General features: G+C 42.2%; 1 protein-coding gene across 1 annotated transcript; it reads right to left on the bottom strand.

The window, feature by feature from the left end:
- Nucleotides 1-7,636, bottom strand: LOC119804468 (synaptonemal complex protein 3-like). Its single transcript, XM_042054362.1, has 8 exons — nucleotides 7,582-7,636; nucleotides 6,078-6,144; nucleotides 5,798-5,832; nucleotides 3,688-3,805; nucleotides 2,825-2,924; nucleotides 2,322-2,420; nucleotides 206-310; nucleotides 1-84 (listed from the first exon to the last, which is right to left on the bottom strand). Exons 1-8 carry the CDS (start codon nucleotides 7,634-7,636, stop codon nucleotides 1-3), a joined length of 663 nt encoding a protein of 220 aa, XP_041910296.1.
- Between the last annotated feature and the right edge of the window lie 16,660 nt (nucleotides 7,637-24,296).

The following is a 24,296-nucleotide window of genomic DNA, read 5'->3' on the forward strand; positions in this document are numbered from 1 at the left end:
CTATTTGCTGGCATCTGAACCGTATCCCTTAAGATGCAGCATGGACTGAAGAGACTGTTGAAGGTTAGCCATCTCTTGCTGATGCTGTTAAGGAAAAGAGATAATAAACAGGTTTATTTCTTACTTCCGTGTCATTCCTACAGTAGGAAATAAAATATTTCAGTGCTTTTACTAATTCTTATTTCTGATTTGAAATACAACTTACAGATTCTTTCATAATATTTCTTCGCAGCCTGTTCATTTCTTCTTTAAGTTCACTCTGGATATTCATAAGCAGACAGTCATTCTTCTTCTCCACCTCCTCCAAATTCTAAACACAAAAGGCTAGTTTAGTTCCGTGGCATCTTTCATCCCAAGTTCTAAGTTTTAAAATAAAATTTCAAGAGAATTTTAAATAATTTAGTAATACACATTACTTTGAGAAAAAAACTAACAAGACACAAAATAACTCAGACATCAACCAAACAGAGTTATAGAAGATACAATGGCACATTGTGCTCACGAAGCAGTTTTAGTGAATGTTAAGTTCAGGCTGAGGCCGGAGAGGGCAAGAGTTGGGCACAGTATCACAAACTTTGCAGGTGCCACTGAGAGAGCCTGAAGGCTAACATGTGGAATACAGATACTTTCTCTTCCAGAAAAAGAAAATGAAAAATAGAGAAATAGGAAGACTGCAGAGTCTTCTAGGCAACCATCACAATTGCGAACATTTCTTTGCGAACATTTCTAATGATTTTCTCAAACATCAGGCTACAATCTACTTAAAGACAAAAAGTCAATGCAGCATGATGTGACAAATTTACCAAAGGGAAAAATAATCTATAGTATGAGATCATTTTTTCAAGTCATTAACAGCAAAATTTATATTATTGCTTTGTAAGAGTATCTCACTTTAGTGACCAGGCTACTCTCCAACTGTCCATTCATCTGTCTTTAGCACTAATACTGCGTGAATGTGCTAATCACTTAAAAATGATGGTTTAAATCTTTCCTACTCATTTGCCAATCATTGCCTAATCATCACCTACCAAGTGACAAATATAATGTTAAGTGCTATGGAGAAAACAAAAGAGGATAATACACAATTGCTCCTTTTTCCAGAAAAAATAAACATTTTAACCAAGAATGTTTTAAAATATAACATAGTGGCCGTGTGGTGGTGGCACATGCCTTTAATCCCAGCACTCAGGAAGCAGAGGTAGGCAGATCTCTGTGAGTTCAAGGTCAGCCTGGTCTACAGAGTGAGTTCCAGGACAGCTAAGACAGTTATACAGAAAAACCCTGTCTCGAAAAGCCAAATATATGTATGTATGTATACATATAATTTATTTTATATATTTTATTATATATATATATATATATATATATATATATATAGCAAGAACTATGAAGAATGAATTGAAGGACAGAGCAAACAGTAGTAGAAGCAAAGGATGATGAGAATATTAAATAGTATAAGCTAGGATCTCAGCAATAGGACTTAATGAAGCACTATGGAAATGAAAATGGTCAAAGTCTAGTAGTGAAATACACAGGCTATGAAGAAATTTGAAAATAGTTTCAGGGAATATTAGAGCAAACTGGCAAGAGCTGCATTTGGAAACACATAAAGTAACTTTTGTGCAAAAATTATTTTAAGGTTCTTTAAAATATTTTAAAACTACTTCTTATACATCAACTTACTAGCATATACTTAATTCTCAAGGAACAAATTTTAATCTTTGACTATTAAATTCTAGGAAAATGGATATAAGTTGATAAAGTTATTTTAGCCATTGGAATAATTTTAAAAATTGACATGCTAGAAAACCTTCCCTACTAAATTTCAAAACAAGGTTTAATTTAACTTAGGTCCTTCTTGGGGCTGGAGAGATGATTCAGTAGGTAACAGCACTGGCTGCTCTCACAGAGGACCTGGAGTTGATGACCAGCACCCACAAGGCTGCTCTCAACTTTCTCTAACTCCAGTTACAGGAGATCCTTTGTACTAAATCTTTTAAAAAAGGTATTCTGAGCCTTTCCTATTTAATTTATACGAGGATTACAAAGATCATAGAAATAATATGTACTTTCTCTTTCCAGTTCAATAAAGAAAATGAATATACTTGAAATATGACTATTAATACATGTGAAACATATTTCTATGGAAAACTCACAATTTGCCATCTTCTATCTAAAATAACCACCATAAAACCATTAGAATTCTACAGATCTACCACATCAATTAAAAATAATTCATTCAAAATGGAAATTACCTTATTCTGGTAAGGAAAATGTACATTATATTTTTTAGGAACATATTGTTATTGCGTCTAACATACCTTTATGAACTGCTCATGTATTTGTTTAATTGTTCTCAGTCTCTTGTGCTGAACGAGTCTACACTGTTGAAAAGCTTTTTCTTCCTCTTGAAAATCATTCTACAAATACAAAAGGAAAAACGGTATTAACAGTTTAGTAATGGTTGCTTGTTCTGGGCCTCATACATGCAAGTCAAACACTGTCCTTTTGAGCTACAGCTTAATCTCTAAAACTTTAAATTAAAAAAAATCCATTTTAAACTCAGAAAAACATTTAAAAATGACTGCCTTTATTATTTCTCTTTAATAACCATTATGCCCGTTTAAATTATTCTCTAAACACTAACATGTTATGAACCTTCTTCATTAGCTTCCTAAAATTACAGGCCAGATAAGATAGAAAATCATTTTCAAGACACCATTTATTCTTGGAAATTTCAGCCTCTAAACAAGCCCAGCTTTGTTTTATGCAACTAACACAAGAATAGCTTCTCTATGCATATTAATTAGATTGTGATACCAACCATTAGTTTTACATATTTTTCCTGCAACTTCTGAAAATCCAAATCCCATTGCTGAAACATATTTGTAAATGCCTGAGCAGACTCTTCGTTAAGCTTTGCCCTGTAAAACATAATAATGAATGGAGTTACTTCTTATACTAGTAGGAAAGTAACATTCAAGCCAAAATTGAATTAATACACTCTCATAGTGTAAAAAAGGAATAGCAGTTTAAATATTCTGATGGAAAACTCAGAAGCAAAATTAGATTTACACTGATTCCAGAAGTACTTTTTCCTAACATAAGAAGTCCCCTCACATGTAGTCGCTTTTGAAAACTGGAAATTTTATCATACGTATATCTATTTTCAAAATAATATTTTCTCCAAAAAGTTTATTTTATATTTTTTCTACTTAATATAGAGTCTTAAAAATACTAAATGATTTTCAAACAAAACATTTCGCTAAGTTCCCCACTCCCCATTTTGGCACAGCCACAATCTAGTATAAACCAAGAGCTAAGTGCTTAGCATATTTAAATTCACCTCTCTCTACACCATCAGCTCTGGTTAAATAACAGTTATTAGAATCTATTCATCTAAACTTTATTCAGCTAATTTCAGGAGTGAATAATAAAATACCAAAAAAGTAATAAACCTCCTCAATTGTTATTTAAAGGAGAAAAACAATCTTCATTGGCTTCTGTGAAGCAAATCTATAAAGAAAGGAGATCATGGAGGCACCTGCCTAGAGAAAAGTCAAATATTTTCACTAGAGACTCAAAGAGAAAAATGACAACATTTTTCTTAAGTGATTTACATCAATATATATTAAAAATTAGTACAAACAAGTTTTTTGTTTTGTTTTAGGAAAGAAAAAAACTTACACAGCATCTTCATGTGAGTTCCAAACTTGTTTCAGTTCCTGGTCAATTCCTTCAAAAGACTTCTTAGAATCTGTTTCCAATCTTTGTCTCTTAGCAATAAGAGCACGGTTAATGTCAACTGTATTTTAAAAAATGTTCATTAGAATTCAATGCTTAAAAAATTACTTTGTTCTCACACACTCATGTAATTATAAACTCTAATAATACTTACTCATCAATAGCAAACATTTAAACATTTAACATGATACAGCTTTCATATTTTTGAACACCTAAGATTTTAGATTTTTATGACTAGGTCTGTTCAGTCAACAATTTCTATGAAAACATTCCAAATCCAAAACTCTGAAATCTGAAACATTTCTGGTTCCAATCATTTTTAATAACCATATGGTAATTAGGATTTTCCTAACTGAAGATGTTTTTAGAGGGGACACAAATGAACTAATAAACAAAGCAAAGGAGAAGCATATAATTTATGAAAAATAATTAAATAAACGCTAACTACTTCTAAAATTTATAAAACACTCTATACTGGAAGCGTGCATTTGCCTAAATTCTTGTTAGAGAGCATGAAATAAAATTGCTTATTAAAAATATACCCTAAAAAGGTTAAATCTGTTAAAATTTGTAAGAGAGAGTGCATGAGAAGCTGGGGATGTAGTTCCGTTTAGGCACTTGCCTAGCATATCTTGTTTTGTATGCTTTGGTTATTATTTAATTCCATTAAGCTTTTATAGGGCATTTTTACCACTACGTACAGCAAGCAGTTCATAAAAAATTTAAATTTCAAATATCCTGTGGTAGAAAAAAAAATCCAACAGTGCACCACTACTAATTCCAGCACTGGAGAGGCAAAGGCACACAGATCTCTGTGAATTTGTGGCCAGCCTGGCCTACATACCAATTTCCAGGCCATCTAAAGCTACATTGTGAGACTGTATGTCAGTAAGAAAATGAAATTCTTGTCAGTTACTTTTAATAACCATACAAAATTTCTACTATATAATTTATAATTTTAGTAGCTAAATTTTTTCATACAACACATATATGGAAGAGATAATTTCAGCAGCTAATATACATATGAAGCAACAAATTATAAAACATGTATTTTGACACCACTAAATAGAGAACATCTTTCAAAAAAGCTGATTATATGAGTAATCCTTAAAGAAGCCTAATTTGAACTGCTTTTTAGGTGTATATGAATGGGGGCATTTTGCTTTCATCTGGTTAGGTCTGTGTACCATGAGCCTCATTTCCACTGAGGCCAAAAGGCAGCACTGGATCCCCTTGGACTGGAGTTACACATAGATGGTTGTGAGCCACCATAAAGGTGCGGGGAATCAAACTGGATTCCTTTGGAAGTACTTTGGAAGATGCCATTGAACCGTATCTCCATCCCCTATTAACTCTTAAAATAAAACTGTCCTTGGTTGGGTTTGTCTGTTCCTGTAATCCCAGCACCTGTGAGGTTGTCAGGTGATCTACAATGTTAATGCCAGTCTGTGTTCCCTATGAGACGATCTCAAAACAAATGACTAAACAAGCAAAAGTGAATATTCTCCCCAAGAAAGCCCATGTAACTGATCCTTAACAAACTTCTTAAAACAAGGTTTTAGGGTTCAGATTTTAAACCTCTATTGGCTATCTAATTTTCTTCTTGGATTATAATTTATTAGAATGAAAACAGTAATAAGGAGTTATATTAGAAGCTTCTATTTTATACTGCCTAAAGAAAGGAATACAGTATAAATCCTAGGAAATAAAATGAATTTTTTAAACAAGAAAACTGATATACAGAGTAAAACAAACATATATAGAAATAGTAGATCACTTAGTCTATTCAAAAAGTATAAAAACTTTTCCTATTTTCTTCTTCTAAAAATCCACTGAAGTCACATATGTCTAAAAGCATTATTTTTACTTCTCTCATTATGGAAAACTATAAGGAAGAATATATATGATGCCAAATCACAAATATTTATGAAAGTCTTATAAATTAGAACAAAGCATTGAAGAGTAGGCATGTAATATACTGGTTAACACATTATATGTAAATTATTATGTAGTTTTAAATAATTTTCTAAAAAAAAGTATCTTCAAAACATACCTCCAACTTTTCCAAGAATAGCCTCTATCTTTTCCCTAAGAAGAAATCACATTTTAAAAATGGCACTGTAGCTCAGTAAAAGAACATTTTTCAAACATTCACAAACTCCCCTATTAAATATCAAATACAATGACAAACACTGTTTCATTAAGGATTCATAAGATATAACAGTTTGGAAAAAATAGCAAATGTCAAGTATCTTGTATATACTACCTGTTACATAAAGCAAATATTTCTTGAAATACATTATTCAACAGTCAAACAATTTTTAACATATTACCCCATATCTACAAACAGTTCTACGGGAGTTCTCTTTCCAGGTGAATCACTTGATGAACTTTGTTCTGCTGACAAGAAAAAAAATATTTTTGAAATTAAGAACACTATTTTAATAAACAGCAATAAAACTGTTTGCAGTTCTTTCAGACATTGACAACTTAATCTTATTAAGATTATTATTATTATTATTATTATTTAGATATATAAATACAGATTTTTTCTTTGAAGGTTAGATGAAGTTAAATCATGATTCATGACCATGTGTAGGAACAAATTTTGAAGTGTTTCTAGAATAAGATTACATAGCAAGTTATTTATCGATCAACATGTTAGGACTTCAAAGGCAAGATACACTACATGGATTTCTAGAATTTAGGTATAGGGATATGGAGAGTAAAGTACACAGAATAAACTAGCAAATTGTAAGTGTATTAGGTTCAAAACAAAAGAACTGGAGCAAAATATCAACACTCAACATTCGATGCCTTTAATTTTTTTTACGTTACTATTAGTAGTAGACACACATCAGTGTGGAGATCAGAGAACAGCTTTCTGGAGTAGATTTCTTTCCTTCCTTCTACTGTGAGGGTTCTGGAAATCAAACTTAGGTCCTCCTGCTTACACGGTAAACACTTTTACTCCCTGAGCCAGTTTGGCAACCCCCAACATTTGACACCTTATACCTTGAGTATCACTCTGCAGTGAAACACAGTAATCTGGTTCTTCATCTGAGTTATAAATTACTATGTGCTCTTTCATTGCTTGCGAGCTTTCAGGCTCTTTGGGCTCTTCCGGATCCCTTCTTGCATGGGGTAACATAACTGTCTATTTTCTGTTTGAAAACACAAGAAGAAAAACAAATCTCTCAAAACAACTGAATCCAAAGGCATTATTTAAATAAACTGAGAAAGCTATCAAATAAAATCAAGATGTTCTTATTTGAATAAAGTGTTAACAGTTTTCTTACTTTACTGCATCCGAAGGAAAAAAAGGCAGTTGTCAATGTAAAAATGATATACAATAGCGGAAAAAGTGAAGGGTGCTCGGGTTGTTTCTAATGGATTTGAGGCTGACCCCAGAAGTATAGAGATAGCCCCCAGAACACTCCCGGCCTTTCAGATCCTACTGAGAACCCTATTCCCTCCTCACCATGCTAGCTCCCCAGCTCTACCATGGTCCTGGGAACCTCTGCTTCCCTGGGCCTCTTGCCATTATCCCCCTAACTCTTAACCCCTTTAGCTCCCCCCACCCCCGTACCCACTCTTTGCCCCTAGAGCTCTTTTCTCACACTGAGTTCCTCCTTGACTCTAGTTCCTACACGCGTTTCAGTCCCTCAATCCCTCTCCAATACTACTAAGGACTAACACTTCACACTCAGTCTAGTTTGTCATTGCCTTTCATGTTCTCCTTGTCCCAAGCCCCTCCCCCAGAGACTCCATCCCTGCTAACCTTTTCCCAGCTCTCCTAACCTACAAGCTCCTCCTAACCCTCTAAATCTTTCTTACTTCTACCCTCTCCCCAGTTCTGCCTCACCTCATACAGTCCCCAGTTCTTCCTCATCCCTAACTCCTCCCCCAGTAACCTCTCCTTGGCTCTTCTTCACCCCCAGTTCTTTTCTTCTGTCTGCTTCCCCCTTCCTCCTCACCCTATTGCAGTCCTTCCCCCAGTCCCTCCCAAGCTCCTCCTTGTCCTTATTCCCTATTCAGGTCCTCCTCCTTGGCAACCACTATCTAGCACCTTCTAATCTCCAAGACCTCCCTAGATCCTGACCCCTAGCCCCTCCCTAGCTTCAACTCCCCAAGTCCCTCCTCACCCCTTTTCTTCGTGTTCCCCATACATCCTCAGCATCTTCTCACCTATAGTCCCTCCCAAGATCATCCTCACATCAGAGCTCATCCTTGCTCCTAGCTTTCCCCCAGCTCCTCCTTACCCGTAACTTCTCCCCAACTCTTCCTAACCTCCCAGTTCCTCCTAACCACCAATAGCTGTCCCCTTGTTTCTAGTCCTTCTCCAGTTATTCCTCATCCCATGCTCTCCTAGCATCTCCTACCCCTTAACCCTACTTATTCCAGCTCCTCCCCAACATCTAGTTCCTCCTTGTTTTTTCCATTTGCCCAGCTCCTCACTCCAGCCCCTGTCAACTTCATCCTCACCCCTTACTCCTTCCTAGCTTCAACTCACAACTGGCTCCTCCTTTACCCCTGGCCCCTCCCCAGTTTGGACAGCCAGCCTCTCCTTTTCGCTCCCCAAATCCTCCTCACTATGTATTTCTTCCTAGCTTCTCAGGCCTCCCCAGGTTCTCCTCATCCCCAATTTCCTCCTTGCTCCTAACCACTTTTCTAGTTCCTCCTCACCCTTAGCCCCAAGTGCCAACTGGCCTCCAGCCCCTCCCTATATCTTCATTCTCACTCTAGCTTGTCTTTATTCCTAGGCCCAATGCCCCTCTGCCCCACCACCCTCTGCTTGGAGTTGCCACCTCCATAATGACATAAGAGACCTCCCAGTCCTCTAAGCTTCCCTTCCTTCCACCTAGGCTTTAGTCTGCTCTAGGCAAGGACCATCTGTTTTACCATCAGAGGCCTCAATAAGGTTCCCAGCCTCAGCCACCTCCATTTTACTATTCAGTGGCCTCGTTCCCGGTCACCTCCATTTTACTGCTAGAGGCCCCTCCTAAGTTCTGGCCTCCTCCATTTTACTATCAGAGGCCACTAAAAGGTTCACACCTCCTCCATTTTACTGCCAGAGGCCCCGGCAAGGTTCTGGCCTCCTCCATCTTACTATCAGAGGGCCCAGCAAGGTTCCGGTCTCCCCCATTTTACCACCAGAGGCACCTACGATGTTCGCACCTCCTCTATTTTACTATCAGAGGGCCCTATGAAGTTCGCACCTCCGCCATTTTACTATCAGAGGTCCCTACGAGGTTCGCACCTCTGCCATTTTAATGCCAGAGGCCCCAGCAAAGTTCCGGTCTCCTCCATCTTACTATCAGAGGCCCGGCAACATTCCGGTCACCACCATCTTACTATCAAAGGCCCCGGCAAGGTTCCGGTCTCCCCCATTTTACTATCAGAGGACTCGACAATGTTCCCACCTCCGCCATCTTACTATCAGAGGCCCGGCAAGGTTCCGGTCTCCCCCATTTTACCAGCAGAGGGCCCGGCAAGGTTCCGGTCTCCCCCATTTTACCAGCAGAGGCACCAACGATGTTCGCACCTCCGCCATTTTACTATCAGAGGCCCCTAGGAGGTTCGCACCTCCGCCATTTTAATGCCAGAGGCCCCGGCAAGGTTCCGGTCTCCTCCATTTTACCATCAGAGGCCCCGGCAAGGTTCCGGTCTCCCCCATTTTACTATCAGAGGACTCGACAATGTTCCCACCTCCGCCATCTTACTATCAGAGGCCCGGCAAGGTTCCGGTCTCCCCCATTTTACCATCAGAGGGCCCGGCAAGGTTCCGGTCACCGCCATTTTACCATCAGAGGGCCGGGCAAGGTTCCGGTCTCCGCCATTTTACCATCAGAGGGCCGGGCAAGGTTCCGGTCTCCGCCATTTTACCATCAGAGGCCCCGGCAAGGTTCCGGTCACCGCCATTTTACCATCAGAGGGCCGGGCAAGGTTCCGGTCTCCCCCATTTTACCATCAGAGGGCCGGGCAAGGTTCCGGTCTCCGCCATTTTACCATCAGAGGGCCGGGCAAGGTTCCGGTCTCCGCCATTTTACCATCAGAGGCCCCGGCAAGGTTCCGGTCACCGCCATTTTACCATCAGAGGGCCGGGCAAGGTTCCGGTCTCCCCCATTTTACCATCAGAGGGCCCGGCAAGGTTCCGGTCACCGCCATTTTACCATCAGAGGGCCGGGCAAGGTTCCGGTCTCCCCCATTTTACCATCAGAGGGCCGGGCAAGGTTCCGGTCTCCCCCATTTTACCATCAGAGGGCCGGGCAAGGTTCCGGTCTCCGCCATTTTACCATCAGAGGGCCCGGCAAGGTTCCGGTCACCGCCATCTTACTCTCAGAGGCCCCGGCAAGGTTCCGGTCACCGCCATTTTACCATCAGAGGGCCGGGCAAGGTTCCGGTCTCCGCCATTTTACCATCAGAGGGCCGGGCAAGGTTCCGGTCTCCCCCATTTTACCATCAGAGGGCCGGGCAAGGTTCCGGTCTCCCCCATTTTACCATCAGAGGGCCGGGCAAGGTTCCGGTCTCCCCCATTTTACCATCAGAGGGCCGGGCAAGGTTCCGGTCTCCCCCATTTTACCATCAGAGGGCCGGGCAAGGTTCCGGTCTCCCCCATTTTACCAACAGAGGGCCGGGCAAGGTTCCGGTCTCCCCCATTTTACCAACAGAGGCCCCGGCAAGGTTCTCGCCACCCCAATTTTACTATCAGAGGCACCAACGATGTTCGCACCTCCGCCATTTTACTATCAGAGGGCCCTATGAAGTTCGCACCTCCGCCATTTTAATGCCAGAGGCCCCTACGAAGATCGCACCTCCGCCATTTTAATGCCAGAGGCCCCGGCAAGGTTCCGGTCTCCCCCATTTTACTATCAGAGGACTCGACAATGTTCCCACCTCCGCCATTTTACCATCAGAGGGCCCGGCAAGGTTCCGGTCTCCCCCATTTTACCATCAGAGGGCCCGGCAAGGTTCTGGCCACCGCCATTTTACTATCAGAGGCACCAACGATGTTCGCACCTCCGCCATTTTACTATCAGAGGCCCCTGGGAGGTTCGCACCTCCTCCATTTTAATGCTAGAGGCCCCGGCAAGGTTCCGGTCTCCCCCATTTTACTATCAGAGGACTCGACAATGTTCCCACCTCCGCCATCTTACTATCAGAGGCCCGGCAAGGTTCCGGTCTCCCCCATTTTACCATCAGAGGCCCCGGCAAGGTTCCGGTCACCGCCATTTTACCATCAGAGGGCCGGGCAAGGTTCCGGTCTCCGCCATTTTACCATCAGAGGGCCGGGCAAGGTTCCGGTCTCCGCCATTTTACCATCAGAGGCCCCGGCAAGGTTCCGGTCTCCTCCATTTTACCATCAGAGGGCCGGGCAAGGTTCCGGTCACCGCCATTTTACCAGCAGAGGGCCCGGCAAGGTTCCGGTCACCGCCATCTTACTCTCAGAGGCCCCGGCAAGGTTCTCGCCACCCCAATTTTACTATCAGAGGCCCCTACGAAGTTCGCACCTCCGCCATTTTAATGCCAGAGGCCCCGGCAAGGTTCCGGTCTCCTCCATCTTACTATCAGAGGGCCCGGCAAGGTTCCGGCCCCTACGAAGTTCGCACCTCCGCCATTTTAATGCCAGAGGCCCCGGCAAGGTTCCGGTCTCCTCCATTTTACTATCAGAGGACTCGACAATGTTCCCACCTCCGCCATTTTACCATCAGAGGGCCCGGCAAGGTTCCGGTCTCCCCCATTTTACCATCAGAGGGCCCGGCAAGGTTCTGGCCACCGCCATTTTACTATCAGAGGCACCAACGATGTTCGCACCTCCGCCATTTTACTATCAGAGGCCCCTGGGAGGTTCGCACCTCCTCCATTTTAATGCTAGAGGCCCCGGCAAGGTTCCGGTCTCCCCCATTTTACTATCAGAGGACTCGACAATGTTCCCACCTCCGCCATCTTACTATCAGAGGCCCGGCAAGGTTCCGGTCTCCCCCATTTTACCATCAGAGGCCCCGGCAAGGTTCCGGTCACCGCCATTTTACCATCAGAGGGCCGGGCAAGGTTCCGGTCTCCCCCATTTTACCATCAGAGGCACCTACGATGTTCGCACCTCCTCTATTTTATTATCAGAGGCCTTGACAATGTTCCCACCTCCTCCATTTTACTATCAGAGACCCCGACAATGTTCCCACCTCCTCCATTTTACTATCAGAGACCCCTGACGATGTTCGCACCTCCTCCATTTTACTATCAGAGACCCCGACGAGGTTCACACCTCCTCCATTTTACTATCAGAGACCCCTGACGAGGTTCCCACCTCCTCCATTTTACTATCAGAGACCCCTGACGAGGTTCCCACCTCCTCCATTTTACTATCAGAGACCCCTGACGAGGTTCCCACCTCCTCCATTTTACTATCAGAGACCCCTGACGATGTTCGCACCTCCTCCATTTTACTATCGAAGGCCCTGGTACCGCCTATGGGCGATTTGCCGTACAAGTAAAATGGCGCCTGGGACCCCGGCCTCCCTCTACAGGACACACTCCCCCCTCCTTATACTCCTTCATTCTCACACTCCTTCCTCCTCACACTCGTCCCTTCCTCCTTACCTTCACCCTCCTTTGGCTGAACCAGGCTTAACGTCACAAAAAGCGATCACATTCACCACTCGGATTTCCTTCAGCCAACTGCCCCGCTTCACTACTAGGAGGAGCTTCTGGGGTAACCGACTTTAAATAGGAGAAGGCTCAACGGGGAACCTCTTTGATTGGCTGAATGCTGTGCGCATGCGTATACGGGTTACTAGGCTCTTTTGCGAGTGCGGCAGAAATCACAGTGGGGGCGGAGCATTCTGTGGTGGGTTGGTGCCTTGACTGGGGCAGGGCTTGGGTATGGGTGGTTGCAGCTCTTGTGGGCTCCTCTGAGGGGCAGGGCTTTGCATGCAAGAGGTGGGCCCCATGTGTAAGGAGTGCGGCTGTGGGGGGTAGGGTAAGGCAAAGGTATAGCAAATCAGAAAGGGACAAGTTGGGGTGCACAGATGTGGGCCATTAACCGGTCCATTAGAATCTTTTTAAAAATTTATATTTATTTTTGTGTGGGGCACTTGTGTGTACGTTAGAGGGCAACTCGGTGGAATCAGTCCTTTCTGCCCATCATTTGAGTCCCTGGGATCAAAATCAGGTACTCAGGTGTTGCCGCAGAAACTTTTACCATAAAACAATTTCTAACAGACCTATAAGGGCCTGCAGCTTCTCTGAAAATGGATAGGTTTGGGGTCTTCCAGTTGTATAAGTCATTAGTAGAGAGGACGACATAGACTATCAATAGGGAAGGAATTGGAAAATATGCTTTTTTGGCAGAACTAGAAGAACTACTTCCCCTTTCTTTGGACTCAACTAGCAGCTCAGGGCAACTCTGGGAACTAGTCACTCTTCCCTGCATGCCCTCTGCTTAGATGGCAGGGGCTCCCTTATATGGGAAGCCAGACCTCTCCCCACTTCCACACATTGAACATAACCATGACATTAAACCACAGGCAGTAGTCAAGACACCAAAGGAGCCAGAATTGAGCACTCTGGAGCAGGAGTAAGTAAGGTCAATTTCCTCCAGCAGGGTTGAGAGAACAGTCACAGGTTTGGGTTTTTCTGGGCAACCTGGCTGGCTCAAAATAATTTAGGTACATCATACAGGTTAAACTTACCTCTGGACATGTTCAGACTTGTTGTAGAAGGGAGGCTGTTTGTTGGTTCCCAGCCACCCAGCTAGCTTAGACCTGAAATAATCACACAAAATTGTATTAATTAAATCACAAAGAACAAATAATATACATAATCCAAACTCTGTGAATTTTCCATGGCTTATTTTTCTTTACTCCTTTTAATCTATGACTGTCTGTACTCTGTCTCATTAAAGACTTTACCTTTTTATAAAAAAAGCATTAACTTTATTTTATAACTCTCTATACTTAAATTAACACATTTCTATTAACCCATGTGTTGCCATAAGGCTTGGCTTACTGGTAATATTCTGGTAGCTTTCTCCTTCGGCACCCATATGGTGTCTCCTTGACTCTGCCTACTCTTTCTATACATCTCCGTTTGGATTTCCCATCTGACTTTACTCTGCTAAACCATTGGCCAAAATTGCTTCATTCATCAACCGTAAAAGCAACACATAAACAAAAGGACATCCCATATCACCCACCTACATTCCTACCCTGAAGTTGCTGAGCAAGATACTAGGATAAGCTTTTTTAAAAAACAAAACAAAAACAAACAAACAAACAAAAACAAAAAAACCTTACCATAAACATTCATTACTACACTTGGGTCCCGAATACCTGAATGTAGTTCCAGCCAGCTGAATCAAAGGCTTTCAGTTAGTTAAAATTGTATCTGATTGGTCATTTCTGGTGGGCTACCCATAACATTATATGTGCTAAAAGGTTGTGTGTGTGTGTGTGTGTGTGTGTGTGTCTGTGTCTGTGTCTGTGTTTGTATTTTGACATAAGGACATTAAAATGAAGAATGAACATAACTTAAAAAGCCAGAATAGTTCCTTCTGCTTTGTGTAATTCATGATCACTTAAAATTGTCAGATTTCTTAATTTTACTATTTAAATGTATGGGAAATATTTCTTGGAGTCTATTTCTCTAACCATGCACTATTGTGGGATTTTAATCCATTTAGCCAATATCTTTGGAGTAGAAAGCCCTATTGTGATCTTGTCTGCGTACCTGACCACTTAAAATTTGAGGGAACAGAGTGTACTCTCTGACTCTCTCGTTTTCTTTCTTGGGTGGGTGGATACTAGTTCCCCTTAGCAGAACAACAGGGCACAGCAGTTGATTGCAGTAGTGTTTAATCTGTATCAGTGAGGAGTGTTTATCCCATTTTGTACCTAAATAAATTCTTTCTAAAAACTTTTAGTAACTATATGCTTACCCATTTCCTCAAAATACCTGCTTGTGTTTTTTTCTATTTAAAAATTGGTTGTGATTAGCCACGCAGTGTTGGCACATGCCTTTAATCCAAGCACTCAGGAGGCACAGACAGGCAGAGCTCTATGGGTTCAAGGCCAGCCAGGTCTAGAGAACAAGTTCCAGGATGGGTTCAAAGCTACAGAGAAACTCTTGTCTCAAAAAATAGCAAAAAACAAACAAAAAAACAAAAAAACAAAAACAAAAACAAAAAAACAACAACAACAAATTGGTTGCTATTATACTTCTTATTGGTTAATAGGTCTTAATTCTATTTTCTTGCAGTGCTTGTGCGCAAACCCACTTCTTAAGCATGCTAGGTAATCACTTGCATCACTGAGCATGAGTTAATTCGAGGCAATTTTGCATTCTTTTGGTGGTTTTCCAATACAGGGTTTCTCTGTGTTTCCTTAGCTGTCCTGGAACTCACTCTGTACACTAAGATGGCCTCCACTCAAAGATCCACCTGCCTCTGCCTCCCAAATATTGGGATTAATGGCATGCACCACCACTGCCAGCACAGTTTGAATATTTCTCTTTCTCTTTACACTTTTATTCCATCATCAGCTTTGAATTTTATAACTCTGGCAATCAATGGTTTATTTTAATTCATATGGACTTTACCTTTTTGAAAATGGTGATAAGTATATAAGAAGCAAGAATATAAATACAACATGGAAAACGATATCTTCATTCAGTTTCATGGTACAAAACATGTCCATTAATGTTTTGTCAGCATGTATGTCTGTGAAAGCATGTTAGATACCCTGGAACTGGAAGTTACAAACAATTGTGAGCTGCCATGTGGGTGCTGGGAATTGAACCTGGGTCTTCTGGATGAGCAGTCAGTGCTCTTAACTCTTGAGCCATCTCTCTAGCCCATCACTGGTGTATTCTTAAGTCACCACCTTACCAATTGCAAGATGCCTTTTCTTGATACCTGCTTTGTGGAAGATTTTGGGTCAGGTCCAAGTTAGAAAGGAACAGCACAAAGAACCAAGGGCAAAGGACGAAAATGAAATAATTTCAAATAGATTGGAAGCTTGAGCACTGCAGTTTCCATACGGTTGATTAGACTATCATAAATAACCCTATGCATAAGAATTAGTATAAACTCAAGTCTATGGAGAAGACCCCAGCTTAGACTTCTAGCAATAGTGAATAAGTAGCCTGAACTAGCCATTTCTTATGAACAGATTGGTGCCTGGACCAATTGTCATCAGAGAGGCATCATCCAGGAATCGAGGGAGTCTGATATGGAGACCCACGCATTTTTAAAAAGAGAGACCACGCCCCAATGGGCTGGTATCTCAGCGGCTATTGGCTGAAGGAGCAGAAGGAGCTCCCGCAACACACAGCCAAACACTGGGCAGAGTTTGGGAATACTGTGGATGAGGAGGAGAAAAGAGTGTAAGAGCCAGAGCAGCCAAGGACACCACAAGAAAACTCACAGTATCAATTAACCTTGGCTCATAGAGACTGAACCACCCACCAGAGAGCTTGCATGGGACTGACCTAGACCCTCTGCATATAAGTTACAGTTGTGTAGCTTAGTCTTCTTGTGGGACTCCTAACAGTTAGAGCAAGGGCTGTCTCTGACTCTCGTACTGGCTTTGGGGACCCTATTCCTCATACTGGATCACTTTGCCTGGCCTTGATACATGGGAGGTGTTTAGTCTTACTGCAACTTGATATGCCATTGTTCTATATGTCATCATCCTGGATGGAGACAGAGAGGGAGGGATTGGGGGTGGTATGGTGAATGGGAGAGAGGGACTTGGAGGGGAGAATGGGGGGGGGTTGCAGTGGAGATTTAAAATAAATAGGTGAATTTTAGAAAAGAATTAGTAAAAAAAAAGAAAAGAATTATTATAAACTCATTCTGTAATTTAAAAGTACATAGTAACCAGAGAATAAATTCTTATCAAAAGAATATGATGTTAGAATTCAGCTACTTCTCAAGCCATGATGCCTAGCAGAGCCTTTCCCCTTTCAGAGATACAGGCAGGCACCCTCAGGAGACATAATATTCAAGTAACAGACTTATGTGTGCTAAAGTCTCTCACCTGGAGAGGAGAGTTTACATTAATGGGGGTTATGGTGGCTACGTATTCTCCTGCCTACCTCTTCCTTACCTCCTGCACAGGAACCAGAGAGCTTGGTGACAAGCAGGTACTGGGAGACCTTTCCCACCCTCTAAAGTGTATAAGCGACTTGTGCATCTGCCATATGTACCCTGATTTCCTCTTTCCAGAATACCTTCTATGGTATCTGTCTCTAGTGCTAGGGCCCTGAACTCTCCTAAGCATCCCTACCATATTGTTGCCTATATGTCTTTCCAATAACTTTTAAAATAAACTTACTTCCCAGCAATAAGTCTCAGTGTCTGTCCCTCTTGAGTCCTATCCTCCTTCCCAAACCTTATGGTTACTTATTATCACAGATTTACATAGCTGATTAGGGATCATAAACCTTGGTATTGATATTAAATTATTAATATTGATGATGTGAAAAATTCCTGTGGTTTCTAGGTATAAAACCAACCTTGAATTCCTGGAGTAGACCACTTGGGTCTGAGTGCTGGGATTAAACATGTGTGCCACCACCACCTGGCTGCTTCTGATACATTTGGATCATATTCAACCCTACTCTTCCCTCTAATTCTCTGCAGGTCCATCTCGTACTCTTTCAACCCCTTCCAACTTCATGTCTACTTAAAACAAAAAAAAAAAATCAATCCAGTTACCCTCCTAATGTGAGAAACACAGCAAGTCTAATTTGTGTTGTCCATATACCCATGGGTATAGGGACATCCACTAGAGCATGACTGACTTACTGGGGGCCACATCCTTAAAGAAGACTGTTTCTCCCTCCTGTAACAGCTATCAACAGTCACTAGCTCCTCAGCTGGGGGCAGGGGCTCCCAAGGCTCTCTGCGAGGGCACTGGAATGTTGACAGGCTGGATTTTTTAATACGTGTCCTGTGCAGGCAACCACAGGGTCTGTGAATCCATGACGGCAGTTGTTTGTCATGTCCAGAAGACTGCTTTGTCCTACTCCTCCCTGGCCTCTGGCCCTGTAATCTTTTTGCCATCTCTTCCCCGATTGTCTCTGAGCCTTAGGCAGAGGGGCTGGCTGTGCTGGATAGTTTTGTGTCATCTTGACACAAAAGTCACCTGAGAGGGGGGAACCTCAATCAAGAAAATGTCCCCATAAGACTAGGCTGTATGCAAGACTGTAGGGTAGTGACTGGTGTGGGAGGACCCAGCCCATTGTAGGTGGTACCATCCCTGGACTGGTGGACCTGGGTTCTGTAAGAAAGCAGGCTGAGCAAACATGGGAAGCAAGCACCCCTCCATCCCTATGAATCAGCTTCTGTCTCCAGGGTCCTGCCCTGTGTGAATGGGGTTCAAAACATGCTGAAGCATATGGGGGGACAAAAAACAAAAAGTGGAAGATGAGACCTACTTTGCAGGTTACTGAAAACAAAATGTGGCAAGATTTATGTTGAACTAGAGTCCCTAGGGTAAAACTGATGGAAAACCAAACGCTGCGCTTGAGAGTGTTTGGAAGGCTTTGAGGCACCCAATGGAAGCTCCTCAAATGGGTAAAAGAAGACATGTAAGCCGAGTGTATACATGTGGTTCCTCCCTACTAAAGATTAAAGAAATCTCCTGGGGTGGGAACCATATCAGCCCCTTCTCTAATAGAGTGGCCAAAGTGACTCAAAAGTGATGTAGCAGTCAGAAGCCCAATGAATTGTTAAGTGTTTGGTCCCTCGCTGATATGAAAAATATTTGGGTTTTTGTGAACACTGGAGCCAAGTGGACTTTAATCTATGGTAACCCCAAAAAGCACTGTGAGAAATAGGCAGAAGTTGAGTAGAACAGTAGAATAGTGCATACCAAAATAACTAGGTTTGGTTTAGGGATGGGCAGTCACATTTCTGTACACATTTCTCCCCTTCAAGAGAATGCACTGGGAATGAATTATTGCTATGACACACACCACATACCCTTGGAGAATTTCCCTTGAGAATGATAACAGTAAAAGCAGTCATACAGAGCTAAATAAGTTACTTTGGCCTATCCATGCTTGTGTACCCATTATCACTCTTTTGATAAAATGACTGATAAAAATGACAGTAACTTCCCATTCTGTGTTGAACCATGGTGGCCCTATCTGTAATCTCAGGACTCAGGAGGCTGAGACAGAGATACCTAGAGCAAGCTGGCCTAGCCAGAATAGCCAAAATGGCCACGTTTGAAGTAGAGATGGGGGTAGAGAGACAGAGTTGAAAAGTCTTGGCAAAAGGAACATTCCAGTAGCATCCTTGCCTCCTCTGTTTTCCTTTTTACGCCAGTGGAAAAGAGACAAACATGGAGAGAGCAAGTTTCTGTAATGGTCATTTGGCTAGCTGGGTGTGCATTGCAAGCGTCCCTGTATTGCAGGGACAGAGAGGAAAAACTGGAGGGTGCTGAGTAATATGTCATGTGACCTCTTGGGCCAAGCAGGGCAGATGGTGCAGGCAGGGAGCCTAGTATACCACCCAAAACATGTTTTTTTTTCTCATGTTACCAGATGCCACCACTGACCATGCCTCCTACTTCCTGTTTCCTGTGAAGCCCAAGGCTAATGTCCTTAGGCAGGTACTTGAACCAAAAGATGACCCAAGGGACTGTAAATGAGACACAAGAATGCTGGCCTTCCCAAGCAGAGCCCCATCTCCTTAGGGTCCTCTATAGCGACCCCACCTTAGCAGCTGACAGAAATCAGGCTGGTTAAGAGTGCCTCCATGGAGAGGGCTGACATGCGCATTTACAGCCAGAGATGAGAACTGAAAGCCTACAGTCTGTGCAGCCTTTTAGAGACACTCGGTTGCTTAGAACCCAGAGGAATGCTGCGCTAACTAGAGGCAGTGAAGCCAGTTCGCAAACAGGTTCTGACGACTTTGCAATAGATTGGGGTGAGAAGCTGCTGTAGTCTCTGGCCTTTCTGGTAAAGGCCACAGCAGTAGGGATCTCGCAGACCTCTGTAGAAACAGTTGTAGCAGATTTCAGAGTAGTAATCATTTAGTACAAAGAAGCAAGGGCATGAGAAGCTGGGCCCTAGTCTCTAGGGTCCATGCTGTCCCTGGCAGATTACAGAATCCCTGTCTCTAGCACAGAGACCCTAGCTCTGGTCCCACTATTGAAGTTGTTCCAGCTCTCAAATTATCTTTGATTCTTGCATTAAAAGAGAAAAATGAGGGCTGGCGAAACGACTCAGCAGGTAAAGGTGCTGGTAGCCAAGTCTGATGGCTCAAGTTTGGTCCACGGAACCCACATAATGGAAGGGAAGAACTGACTCTCACAAGTTGTCCACGATTGGCTTTCATGTTGATGCCACGGCATGCTTATTCACACACATGCACAAACACACAAATAAGTAAAGTTTTAATTCTCAAAAATTTTAAAATTGATAAAATAATACAATTAAATTATTTAGCTGAATATAACTCCATTGAGACAAATGGACAGCAGCAGGCTAGGACTGGAAGCCAACAAGCGCTTTTCATTTTCTGACGAATCCCAAAATTATTTTCTTGGCTGTTTCAGATATTGTTGCTTCTTCTGACCAGGAAGTCACACTTTAAGAAAAGTTTATTGATATGTAAGAATACTTTATTTCCACTTCTGAATGCTAGTTCTCCATATATATGATCGACAAATTCACTTTTTAATCACTGTATTCCTAGAAACCATTCTTGCGATATTTTCACAAAGAATGGGGCTGTTCTATGCCCTCGTCCTAAAAATCTGCCTGAGGCTAAATTGAAGAGTTTTGGATTGATGGCAATGGCAGAGAAGACTTCAGGAAAGCCTAGCATTGACCGGATCATGTGGTTATTAATGGTCACTTTTACGCAGATCTACAATGCATAGGAGCAAGCAAAGCAAGAAGAATACAAAATGTGCAGTTTGGAGAGAAAAGGTGCACCAGCAGGTGGTATCCAGAAGACAGAAGGCCCAGTGCTCAAGGATATGTTTAAAGAAAATCCTGGTGCTAAACGGAATAAAGAGAGTGGTGACCGCAGGGCAAGACCCCCACTCAGCTAATCTTCCAACCTGTGAAAAGTAACTCAAGAAAAGTCTAAGCAGTGAAGGAAACTGTCGACAACAGAATGTAGTTGAAGGAGGGGGCCAATTTCCATCCTCACCAAGCAGAGCAACTTGGCAGCTTTTAGTTGTGGCTTTAGAATCAATGATACAAGAAATGGGTTATGGAATATCCCTCCACTGGGCTAAGGAAAGTCACAGAGGCCAGGCATGTTTTAGGGGTGTCCCTAAATGGAAGCCCAGAGAGGCTACTGTGTGAAGCTGTCAAGTTGAACCCTGGATTGTTTTGGAGACTCCAAGATGTTGTAGCTGTCAGAGCCATGGGATACCTGCCGAGGAGAGCTGATAACAGGGAGTGGAACCAGACCAAGGGAAAGAAGTATGTTGCAATCAGCAAAGCTGAGAGGACATGGAGATCTTAAGAGTGTTTTGACATCAGACACGGAAATGCCGAGTTTGACATTTCCCCAGCTCGGTTTAGGTCTTGCTTTGGTCCAGTATTTCCTCACTGTGCTCTTTTCCTATGTTTGGAATAGTACTATATACCCTGTGCCATTATATGTTAGAAGTATGTGATCTGCTTTTTATTTTGATTTTACATGGCGTTACAGTTAAGAGATTACGTGAATCTCAGAAGAGACTTTGAACTTTCGACTTTTATAAAACTATGTGAACTTTTACAGTTGTAGCAAATGCATTTGCATTATGATAAGGCCACAAGCATCCAGGAGCCAGGGAGTGGAATGTAGTGGCTTGGATATTGATCACACAGTGACTAAGATGGGCCAAGGAAGTAAAACAGGAGGTTGAACCCTGAGGGTCAGCAAAAAGGCCTCATAATTCATTTGTATGACTCAACAGTGCCAATGCCTGTGATGCCAACATTACCTGAGCCTTCTGCACCAAGTTTTACCTTCTTCTCGGTGGAGGACAAAATCTAATGAAATATAATTGCAAACGCCTCGTTTAGGAACCATACTCCTTTTTCTCCACTCAAGGAGACTCCACATAAATACTCTTTCAGCCATAATGCTTATACATAATAAAAGAAAAATTTGCATATGTACCGTTTCATTTCCACATAACTTTAGCGCTGTCTGAGGAAGTAATGATCAATCTAGAGCCATCGCTCTGACTTTGCTGTGGACAATAAAGAAGGTACACAGCAGTGGTTCTCAGCTTTCCTAATGCTATGACTCTTTAATAGGGTTCCTCATGTTGTGGTAACCCCCAATCATATTACTTTCATTGCTACTTTATAGCTGTAATTTTGTTGCTGCTATGAATGATAGGTGTCTGATACGCAGGATATCTGATATGTGATTCCTATGAAAGGGTCATTCCTTCCCCCAAAGGGTTCACAGCCACAAGCAGAGAACCACTGGTATATAGTATAGTGGGGTTGAGGCAGGCAGATCTGTGTGTTCAAGGCCAGTCTGGTGTACATAGTGAGTTCCTGGCCAGCCATAGCTACACAGGGTGGGATCCTATATTAACACACATACATACACACACACACACACACACACATACACACACACACACACACACACACACACACACACACACAAAGGGAAAGGTGGATCTTTAAGCATTTGAGACCATCCTGGTTTGCATAGTGAGTTCCAAGTCAGTCAAGGCTACACAGTAAGATCCCGTCCCTCCTCCCACCAAAAAAATTACTAAAGATGATTCCTGAGCAGCTATGATCATAACATTAGCACATTAAATTATTTTATTTGTATGATTGTTTTGTCTGCATGAGTGTTTGTATATCCCATGTGTTTCTGATGTCAGTGGATGGTAGAAGAGGTCATTTGATCTCCTGAAACTAGAGTTACAGGCCTCCTAGAGCCACTGTATGCTTGCTGAGAACAGAATCAGGGTCCTGGGGAAAAGAAGCCTATGTTCCTAACCACCGAGCCATCTCTCCAGCCCACAAACATTTGTATTCTTACTTGGACAAGTCACCCACAGCTGAAAGAGATAACATGGCTATCTCATTCAGCAGTCACAAGAACCTTATGGAGAAGAAATGATTATTGTCTTCATTTAACAGTGGGAAAGGCACTTGTTGGCAAGCCTGATGACCAGAGTTAAATCCCCAAGGACCAAGTGGTGGAAAGAGAGAACTTAAGTCACACAAACAGTGTTTGTGGTCTTCTGACCTTTACACATTCTCAGCCCACAAATAAAAATTTTCTGTGAAAAAAAAAAACATGTGTTATTTTGAAATTCATATAAACATGGGAGGAAATTAATGAAATGGTACAATATCTTAAGTAATGGGTGGGGGTTGTGGGGACCTACTTCTTTGAGCTGTACTATTAGCTAGTGAAGGAGTCTGATGGAGGGTCAGTATCATCACTGTAGCACAAAACCAGCCAAAAAGACATTAACATGGGAAAGGGACCATAGGGGTACTGACAAGGTTGGGAGGACGATAAGGGAGGGTGGGGGATGAGAATAACCAGAACCATTACACAATATATGAAATTTTGAAAGAACGCATTTAATAAACTAGTTTTATTCGGTTACAGTAAAATTATCAAGCAAGGTTACAAAAGATACACATAACCATGAAAAGCACATACTCCACATTTTACCAGCCAATAATGGCGATCATAACATAAGGAAAAAATGCATGCATTGCTTTTCATCAGCTAAATAATCACAGCATATACTCTTAACAAGATTATAAACAAATAGTTTTCTTCATGTTGACTTGTGGCACACACATGCTAATCAACTCAAAACACCTAAAACCTAAGCTGTTATTCTCCAACAACTTAAGCTAATCTCTACCCAAGGCTTCCAGAGAGTAGATGAAAGAGTCCTAAGATATTCATCCTTTAAGTGATGGCAAGGAAGCCTTTATCAAACTTTGGAAGGCAAGTTTTTTTCACCCCCAAGACATTTATTGTTTTCAAAAATAGACAAAAACAACCACAGACTACATAGGAGCTGAGGGTTACTATTAAGGCATATTCTTGGCAGAATATTGGACTCTAAAAGTACGGTAGGCAGCCAGTTGCTTTGCTGATCCCGATCGGAGACTGAGTAGTCATTCACTTCAATGAAGAATTCACGTATCTGGGGTGCAACTAAGGTTTTCAAGAGAAAGCAAAATTATACAAGGCTAATGTTTTTTCATAGTGTCTCAAACTGAGGCCTAAAGAAAAGTATGTGGGGTTTTTAAATTTTATCTGCACTACAACTGCACATTGCCTTTTGTTTTTAACGAGAATTAAACCCCCTAATAACAATGAAAATAATAAGAACCAAAACTAGAAAACCCAAAACAGAGGGATAGGTTCTCTCCCAACATAGAGTTCAAGTGCAAGTGTTCCGTGAACTCCTTAAACCTGCCAGTGGCTTTGTCATTCCCCCTCACCCCAGTACTCTCAGTAGCGAAGAGACAGCAAGGGTTTACCCCAACACCCCCGCAATGTCTCTCCCTCATCATGGTCACCTTTTTTTGCC

The sequence above is a fragment of the Arvicola amphibius genome, chromosome X (genome assembly GCF_903992535.2).
Source record: "Arvicola amphibius chromosome X, mArvAmp1.2, whole genome shotgun sequence".
NCBI classification, from domain to species: domain Eukaryota; kingdom Metazoa; phylum Chordata; class Mammalia; order Rodentia; family Cricetidae; genus Arvicola; species Arvicola amphibius.